The sequence below is a fragment of the Corvus brachyrhynchos genome, unplaced genomic scaffold (genome assembly GCF_000691975.1).
Source record: "Corvus brachyrhynchos isolate BGI_N302 unplaced genomic scaffold, ASM69197v1 scaffold136, whole genome shotgun sequence".
In the NCBI taxonomy this organism is placed as follows: domain Eukaryota; kingdom Metazoa; phylum Chordata; class Aves; order Passeriformes; family Corvidae; genus Corvus; species Corvus brachyrhynchos.
In genome coordinates, this window is record NW_008239080.1 from 2,068,926 (window position 1) to 2,079,314 (window position 10,389).

General features: G+C 35.5%; 1 protein-coding gene across 1 annotated transcript in view; it reads right to left on the minus strand.

The window, feature by feature from the left end:
• ADGRB3 (adhesion G protein-coupled receptor B3) overlaps positions 1 to 10,389 on the minus strand; it is a 449,879-nt gene that overhangs the window by 178,637 nt on the left and 260,853 nt on the right. The window contains exon 15 of the mRNA XM_008637622.2: positions 2,350 to 2,452. Within this exon, the coding sequence (XP_008635844.1) occupies positions 2,350 to 2,452 (103 nt within the window). The remainder of the gene's footprint in view (positions 1 to 2,349; positions 2,453 to 10,389) is intronic.

The window sequence follows — 10,389 nt, forward strand, 5'->3', positions numbered from 1 at the left end:
AATGCTCAAACTTACAAAATATTATTTCTGTGCATCTACAGCCTTATTTCTTTAAGCCAAAGTTCCATGATGAAGGCTATGTCTTGAACACAAATGATCAAATGTTTAAAGATATTAAAATTATATAACTGATTTGTATTAATGGATTTTCCGGAGCAAGATATTGTCATTGTATCTGCCAATCCAACTTGTATACTCAGGTGGATTGAGATCCTACATAAATGGAGAATGTATGTAAGTTTAAGGGATGAAAATTTGATCCAAGCACTTGATGTTTTTCTGGATTATATTATAGGACAAAAACTGAACCAAAAAAAAAAAGAAATGCTCTGATATGTATTGGCAAGGTTATTACCTTTCTGCTTTGTCAAGATATGATCTGATCTTTTGTAACAATGAAGTTTAATTTTCAAGATTTTCAAACTTGGCAAAAAACTTGCTCTAAATTAATCAAAAGGACGGATTAAAAAAAGATGAAAAAAAATTCCCTCTCTAATAATTTTGTAGAATTTCAGCTTCTGGGTTTAGCAGTTCAACCTTTTATTAGTCTAGTCTTGCCTGTGTTGTGCTTGTTTTAATAGCTTGTGTTTGGTCTAGAAATATTTTCAATGCTAATACATTGCTTACCAGTATTATTTTCTTATATAATTTTTAAATTTGTTTTCTTGCATGTGACCAAATTAATGAGAATCATTTTCTTACCTGCTACCCCATGGGCCCTCTTACCTGCTACTTTTTCAAGTAGTGATTTCAATTTCAAAATATAAATGTTATATTCTGCAATTTCTGTAAGTAACCCCCCAATCATTGTTAAAATAATAGATTATAAAATATAGCATTGAAAATTACCATAAATTCTTCCTAATAATGATCTTAGTAAGACCAAAACAAGTATTCTATTGCAAAGCTGATTGGTTCTTCCCCTGATATATAGGATTAATTTGTGTTTACTTCAGCAAATATATCGTAATATTTTAAGTGAAATATCTGACAGAAACAAAAGTTATGTTGAAGACTGATATTTTCTCCTAATATATACAATGTAATTTAGGTTTGAAAGAAAATAAAACAAAACAGAAAATGAAATCTACATGTCATAAACCATCTTAAAAATAAACAGAAACAGAGAACCATAAAACCCCAAATCGACACAATTCTTCATCAATACACTTTCAATGTTATTGAAAAGTAAGGAATCAGCTCAGTTTATGTTCCTCTGTTCCTTTTTTTCTGCCGAACTTTCACTGAGGTGTTCTTTGCATTGGCATTTTTCTGGGAACTGAATGGCTGATCATAATGCCCATTAATGTCAAAACAGTTTCTTCTAACCTTGAGTAAAATGTAATTTAAAGATCTAGAGTTCAAAAAGTTTTCTTCATACTTTTGCCCAGAGTCACTAATTCAATTTTGCTACTGACTGAAATATTTGGAACTTCTCTAGCTGAATTGTATCTATATGACCACTTGAGTAACTGTTTATAACTTAAAAATTACAGCTTTAAAGATTTTTGTATAACAATACTATTTTCAAAAGTTCCAGTAACTGTCTCTTCTAACTGACTCTTTATGACTTTATTCAAAGCAAACTCTAGCTCTTAGTAACATAAACAGAGAGAGTTTATAAGTTGTGCCTTCACATAAATTACTCCCATGCTTGTCACTTAATGTTATTTTCCCAATATTGTATATGACGAAAATTTTCCACAAAAGATAGATTTTATTTTCCTTGTGAGTGCTGGGAGACCGCTGAAAACAGAAAGAAAAAGTCTAAATATTTTTCATATATTTGGAAAGAAAGTCCTTTTTTTTTTTCACATTTAAAACATTTTTAATGTGAGATTAAAGCCTGAGAAATATAGACTTTAAATGACAAAAAATCTCAAACATTTATTAGGACTGTAAGCTAAATTGGAACCAGAGCATTTTTGTAGTCTGCTACGATGGGTTAAGTAAAAACCGGCTTCTATAAAATAATCAAAGAAAAGAAGAAAGGGCCTGAAGAACTATTGTAGCTCTATGAAATATGCAGGGAGCAAAAGGTTAAGCAGTCAGTACAATGATACATTTTCAATTGTAACCATGAAAGCATTTAATGGAAACTCTTCAACAGAAATTGCTGTTTAATAAAAAACCTCAACATTCACAAAACAACAATTAATTTTGTTTTGTTTATACACATGCCTGATCAAGTACACATTCCTTTCAAAGATTGTTACACTGTTCCTGGGATTAAATTTTAGAAGTTAAACTGCATTTTATAACCTGATATTTAAAACAACACCACTTCTTTTCTCTCATATGATTTGGCAAATATTCTTGTAAAAGCATATCAACTACCCTTGTACTTACATTAGACAGATGAGCCAGTTCTATCTCCAGGAAAGAATCTGTAGTTTTAGGCTCAGGTCGTATAGTAACAACAATGATTTTTGAGTTAACAACTGTAAAATTCCTGTAAAAAATGTAAAAATGGAAAATTTAAGTTTTTATAAGGTTAAATGAGACTTTTAATACTACATTTAAAGATGTAATGGAGTATTTTCTGTGACTTAGTCGACAAATATTAAGGGAGAAAATAATTTGTTTGGAAGTGGTGAAAACACTTATTTCAACTGTACTCAACGCATTGAAGACTGAAAAGCACCAATGGCACAGAAGTAATTCCTTAAAGTACAATTTATTAATTAAAAGAATGTATTGATGACATAAACATTCTGTGCATGTTTCAGTGTATCTCATCTACTTCTTTCAACATAGACCCACTAGGTATGTTTTATAAAATACAGTCATTTTTCTTCCACAGTGCTGTGTTGGGTTTTTTTCTGACTGTTAACTGTAAGATTGTGAAGGTGGGTAAGTACAATGGGAGACTGTACAGTTCTGTTGATTCTGTGCTCATGAAAAAAGCATACCTGTTCCCAATTCTAAAAAAATTGTATTTGGTATATGAATGGGCAACTTCATCAGCTAAATACTTTTTAGAATTTAAACCACAATTGTGCCCTGACTGAAATCCTGCCAAGCCAATGAATTTTTTCTCATATGGAAGATTAGATTTGGTCTTACATTATTATACTGGGTTATGCAAAATAATAACTTTCTGTCCATTTTTCTAATTCATCATCAATTTCTCTTTTCATGTAAAATGTGGATCGCTCTGTATCATAGCAACCTTTCTAGGACAGAGCTAGTAATGCCAAGATTATGCTAATACAGGCATAAAGACATGTTGACATGATGTTCATGTATGAGATCCTTTGCTTCTTATGACCCTGTCAGGTTTAGAATGACCATCAGTTATCAGCCTGACTGCTTCCGGTGATCATTATGGTATTACTTTGTATGTAATGCTTCTTTCCGCACCTCACAGAAAGGCATATTCACAGGTGGATGTTAACAAAGACAAAACTAGGCAGTTTGGATGTAATTATAATAGACATTATAAATATTCTTTTGCTGCTGTTGTTGTTTAATTGCTTATTTTCTCTAGGGAGTTTGTATTTAGGAGAGAATTCCATTTTGCTGGATCATTGAAACAGGAATTGCCATGGCTACAGTAATAGAAACTTAGCTCAGCAGGCATTTCATTCAGCACAAGGAATGAAATTGTTCTTCTGGGGCAAGGTATGAGTTCTAGTCCAATTTTGCTCAGCCAAATCATATAATGAAAATATAACGGAACTGACTTTCTGTTTTACTTAATTCCTATTTCTTCCCTTTGGTTACACTTTGAAGTCTCACATATTATTGACAAAAATGTATCAGTCAGGCTAACATTTAATGTTTAGCAAATTTTCAGTGCATTCTGTAGAATTACAGTAGCTGAATATCTATAATTATAAAAAAACCCCAAAACCCAAACCCCCCAAACCAAATAAAACTCCAAATAAATAAAAACCTGATTTCTCTAACATATAATGACAAGTGAAAATGGTGCTTACTATCTACTAAGAGATTATTTCAATTTTGGAAATTCATGCAAACTATTGTAAATACTGCTACTTCAGTACTCTTCTACAGTCAGTCTTCGTGATCAAGAAAGTTTTCCTTGGTGTATCTCATTTTAGTGCAGTTCTGACAGTTCTAGGGTGAGATCTGAAAGAACATCTAAGTGTCTAGTTTGTAACTTCAGCACATCCATTTAACCTTAGTCTCATTAAAACTCTATCAATCTACTTACATTTTCAAGAAGCCCTAGCAGACTGCTTCACAAGAAAATAAATAAAACTGCCTATATCACTGTGAAATGAAAACTGTATCCCTCGTCACTGTCCTGTCTGGGCTCAATGCCTATGTGCATATTTCATATTTAACTGCTTGGACAGTCCCTAGAAGAATACAATCTGGTAAGTATATTCTAAAGCATATTCTAAACTCACATAGCATATTAAGATGTCTCTAAATTAAAGCTCAGAGATTTGTAGTTGAAAAATTTTCAAAAACTTGAAAAAATCTCAAAACCACTGCTATCTCTGTTGAAGATATTTTTTTAAAACAGCAGCCTAGTTCTGAGAACACTTATCCAGGAATTTAAGTAATCAGCTTTTACAAAATGTCCTCGGACAGTTTCAGTCCCTCTCATGTTGCGAATGGCATAGAATGGGAATGATCTATCTCACACTTCCTGGGCAAATGCATTACCTTACAGCTTTTTTATGGTGGAGAGTGACTTCACCATTAGCTCCTTCTCCTTCATCAAAAAGAATCGAAAATTCAACTGTAATGAGAAATGAAGTTGTAGAGGATGGTGCTCTGCTGACTGTCCAGAAAGATGCTCATCAGGGTTAAGTTTTGAAATAAATTATTCAAAAACAATCTATTCAATTTCTTGGAAACTATGGATAAGTCCTTGAAGATTCAAGATAGCAATGTTTGATGGAGTTAAAGCTCAAGAAATGCTTTCAGAGCTGCTGCCCTAGAGCTTTTTTCTGATCTGAGTTAATAATGATATTAATAAAATAGAGCTATTTTATTAAGCTGTTTTCCTACCAGGGTATAAATTTTGAGGGTATTCTTTTATATAAGGGAAATCATATTGATCCTATGTAGTATGAAATTCATGTTTTCTTTTCTTTTTAGAATGAATCCATGTTACTCAAGAAAAATGAACTTATGAATAAAGCATGTTGCTATTGCAAGACAGTAAGATCGAAGTTATAAATGTGTAAAAGTTGTATACATTACAGAAAAACTAAAAAAGCTAAAGCTGTAATGTGATGCAATAAAAGCCTGACTGAGGTACATCCTTGGTCTAACAAAGCTGACCTGAGGAAATTTAAGGGCCTTTTTGGTTGTACAGCACCTGAAGGTCGGGGTTAGGAATGATGTTTCAAATGGGGGAAGAGAACATTTCAGTGAAGAAAATTTGAGCAGGAAATTTATGGTGGCTGTTTAAGTGATGGGAAAAAAAGCTTGATATAGCAAAATCATTGATTCTTTATTTGTTCTTATTTCTTAAAGTTAAAAACTGTCTCACATTATGGCAATATGCAATGTATTCCTTCAAAGTGCTCAAGAGAGAAATTATATATAATATCTTTTAGAGGAGTATTGTACTGAGAATCAATTTTCTGTGAACTTAACAATAACATAAGTGTGCTCAGGGGCACAAGAACTTTGGAAATAATAGTCTAGAGTTCTGAAAATATTCGATATTTCAGTATCTGCTATTAACAAATCCATAAGACAATACAAGAACAGTGCAATGCAGCAAAGTATATTAGGAATCAGAGGAAGTTTATTTACTTGTGCATGGAAAAAAAATTCTTCTAGTTTTATGAGGAAGTTTTTGTTTCCCTAAATGTTCATTTAAACACTCATTGCAAAATTCTCTGAATGTACATGTACCAGTAGGATTAAACACAAGTCCAGAAACTTCTATATTAATGCAGTTGCAAGTTCCCATCTCACACTGTGTTCACTTTTAATAGATACTATGCTAGTAAAACCAAGAAAAATCAAACACGTATGGTAAAATGCAGCTGATTTTGGCTGTCCTAGATAACGAAATCCTCATTTTACTCACAGAACACCTGTGATGTACCAGATGGGGATTCTGTGGTTAGGTATTTTGGAAGACTTTCCCTAAAGATATACTGAGATTTAAAATTTTTTTTTGTTTATTTATTTTTTTTAAAGCAGTTCCTTGTGATGATGCAGAAGTTTGCATACCTTCTAGTGATAAAAATAAGGAATGTATTGGAGTGCATGTCACCTTTATTCTTCTGGAAACTACAACCAAATACTTTCTTTATTCACACCCTAACTCCTGTAAAGCCAGGAAATGCAATCACATGGGAACTGGTAAACCTTTCTAGATATCTAAATGCAGCTGGTAGAAATCACCTTTATTATCAGGTTTTTAAGGTGTAAATGATGGCCTTCAAACTCAACCATGTTTTACTTATTTTACCTTGGTTTAATTTTTGTTCTTCCTTCCCACCCTTGATATATATTTAACTGTCATTATACTTAGAAAAAGCATCACATAAAATACTTATCCAGAATGGTTTTTTAATTCCTGTGTTGTGCACTTCTAGGCATCATATAAAAAATAGATGATGTTACATTCCTTCTCATCCTACAGTGTTTGCTCCATAGACAACAGTAATGCAGTGACGCATTTCATTATTTTCAGCACTAATGTGGTTATTATGATAATATTTATTACAGTTAAGCAATATTAGTACAACCAGTAATTAATATTAGCACATGTAAGATGATATTTTTTCATTGCAAAATGCAAGCAAACAACAATAAACCTTTTCCAAATGCAGTGGGATGTATAGAAACCTTCATTCATGTACCTGAACAAGTTCAAAACAATAAAACAGACCATAATAAAGATCACTTTAAAACCTGCATGTCAGTTCTAATTTCCACAGAGTAATAACAAATTCAGCACTAACCACAGTTGCAGCTTTTTTTCCAATTTCAAATTACAGAATCACAGAACCACCTAGGCTGGAAAAGACATCTAAGATCATCAAATCCAACCTTCTATTGGTCACCACCTTGTCAACTAGACCATAGCACTAAGTGCCATGTCCAGTAATTTCTTGAACACCTCCAGGAATAGGGACTCCAACACCTCCCTGGGAAGCCCATTCCAGTGCTTAACCACCCTTTCAGTGAAAAATTCTTCCTGATATCCAACCTGAACCTCCCATGGCAGAGCTTGAGGCCTTTTCCTCTTGTCCTGTTGTTTGTTGTCTAGGAGGAGAGCCCAACCACCACCTGGCTACAAACTCCTTTCAGGGAGTTGTAGAGAGTGAAAAGGTCCCCCCTGAGCCTCCTTTTCTCCAGGCTAAATAACCCCAGCTCCCTCAGCCTCTCTTTATGGGACTTTTGCTTCAGACCCTTCACCAGCTCCATTGCCCTTCTCTGGACATTCTCCAGCACCTGAATGTCCTTTTCACAGTGAGGAGCCAAGAACTGAACACAGGATTTGAGATGTGGCCTCATCAGGGAGCGAGTCAGAGTACAACCAGACAATTACTGCCCTGGTCCTGCTGGCCACACAATTGCTGATACAGGTCAGGATGCCATTGGCTCATGTTCAGCTGCTGTCAACCAACACTGCCAGGTCCCTTTCCACCAGGCAGGTTTCCAGCCACTCTTCTCCCAGACTGTAATGCTGCATGGGGTTGTTGTGACCCAAGTGCAGAACCCAGCACTTTATCTTGTTGAACCTCACACCACCGGCCTCTGCCCACTGAACCAGCCTTTCCAGATCCCTCTGCAGAGCCTTCCTGGCCTCCGCAGATCAACACTCCTATTCAGCTTAGTATCATCTGCGAACTTACTGAGGGTTCACTTGATCCCCTCATCCAGATCATAAATGAAGACATTAAACAGGGCTGGCCCCAATACTGAGCCTTGGGCAACCCCACTAGAGACTGTTTGCCAACCTGATGTAGTACCATTCATGACCAGTCTGGGCCTGTTCATCCAAGCTAGTTTATTACCTAGTGAAAAGAGTATCTGTCCAAGCCATGGGCTGCCAGTTTCTCCAGGAGAATGCCATGGAAGACAGTATCAAAGGTTTTGCTGGTACTATCTGAATGAACATTAAAATATCTGAAGGTGTCAAAATGCATTCAATAGTATTGAGTATCTTCATCAATGACACGAACAAAAGGATTGAGGGCACCTTCAGCAGGTTTTCTGATGACACCACAGTGTCATCAGAAATGACACGCTGGAGGGAAGTGATGCCATCGAGAGGGACCTTCACAGGCTTGAGAGCCAGGTCCTTGAAAAACTCAGGAAGTTCAACAAAGCTGATTGAAAGGTCCTGCATCTGGGTTGAAGCAATCCCTGGTATCAATACAGTCTAGAGGATAGAAGGATTGAGAGCAGCCTATCAAGAAATATTGGAGGACACTGGTAGATGAAATGTTGAACATGAGCTGGCAATGCAGGCTTGCAGCCCAGAAAGTCAATTGTACCCTGATGCTGGGCTGCATCAAAAGATGCACAGCCAGCAGGGAGAAGGAGGTGATTCTGCCCCTCTGCTCTGCTCTTGTGAAACACCACTTAGAGTGCTATGTCCATCTGTGGAATTCCCAGCACAAGAAAGGCATGAAAGAGGTCCAGGGTAGGGCCATTAAAATGATCAGAGGGCTGGAACATCTCTCCTATGAAGAAAGGTTCAGAGGGTTGGGGTTGTTCATCCTGGAGAACAGAAAGCTCCATGAAGACCTTATTGCAGGCTTTCGATTCTTAAAGGGACACTAAGATAAAGACTGAGACTTTTTACCAATACCTGTAGTGACAGGGCAAGGCACAAAGGTTTTAAATTGAAACATGATAAATTTAGATTAGACATAAGGAAGAAAAAATTTTTAATGAGGGTGTTGAGACACTGGAACAGGTTGCTCAGAGAAGCTGTGGATGTCCTGTCATTACAAGTGTTCAGGGTCAGGCTGGATGGAGCTGTGAGCAGCCTGGTCTAGTGGAAAGTGTCCCTGCCCATGGAGGGAAGTTAGAATTAGATGATATTTGGAGGCAGACCTTTCAATGACACTATAATTCTATGAAAGCAGTTTGAAATGGTGACTTTTCTGAGATACTATTTTAAGCCCATGCGATCATATTTTAAATATGATTGCCATGGGAAAAGAAATCCTGCATGATACACTTCCTGGTGAGGTAAGAGATGTAAGCTTAAAAGTTTCAGTATAGCTTCATAATAAGAAAAGTATTTCATTAAGGAAATGCAAAGTGCTATATTCCAGACAAAGAAGACACTAGAGGAATATGCGTTATATTTTTATATCACAGATTAATAATTACTTTTATTCCTCATTCACATACATAAGAGAGTAATAGTGCTAGGTTCCTTTTTACAGGCACCTGAGAATTAGATTCAAAGAATATTGAACAAATTCAGAGGCAAAGTAGGATACCTTTGTATTTGAATGTCTAAAGACTTCATTTTTGAATAGATATACATAGATTATTAGACCATTTTGGTAAAATAAGTCACAAAACCTATCTATGAACTGAACTGTACAGAGAAGTGGTTAAATTAGCAGTGCAAATCAGTAACCAGCTGAAAGCAGAACAGACAAAAGCAAAATATTGGGAACCAAAAAGCACTTATAATCCATAGCATTTACACTGCTATACTTTTATGTCCCTGTTCTGCCCTTATTCCTGCTACTTGGGAATAATTTTAAAAACAATAGTATTGTTTCTAGGGAAAATCTAGTAAGGCATATAAACCTCACTTTTCTAATGGATGAAATAAGGGCTCTGAAAGACTTTTCATATAAGCAAACATACAGAATTTAACATTTACACCGTTTTTCTGTAAATTAAAACTAGAGACCTGTGAAGGCTGAAAAGGCATGACCATAGACTGTAGTTTACAATATAAAGGTCTGAAAAGTACATAGCCACATTGATGCTTTCCTAGGACTGTCAGATTTTTATCTAAAGTCTACCAAAAAGAACTAACTCAAATAAGCCAGTTGTCACTGGTTCTTTGAGTATGGGGTAAAAAAAAAAAATCTTTTACAAACATCTCTTCCTTCCTGGCTAATTTCAGAAACTGGTACAACAAATGGGAAGTGCTTAACAACACTTCAGAAGTGGATGAGCTGTCATTTATATCATGCCTTAAGCACAGATGGCCCTTGCCAGCACTTTTAGGCTTCCAGGTGTCCTGTCAGGACATCACTGTTCAAATTGTGCTCTACCTCAGAGAGATTTCTGTCCCTAACTTGCAGCTACTCATTCCACAGCACGTTGAAACTTTGCTAGGAAGTAGATTTTTAATTTTCTTAGGAATTAGTGTTTTTTTTGTTTTCAGATAGATTTTGGTAAAAACCTCTTGTTTTTCCATTCTTTGTTTCAAATACTGATGTTTGGGCTAAATAGAGT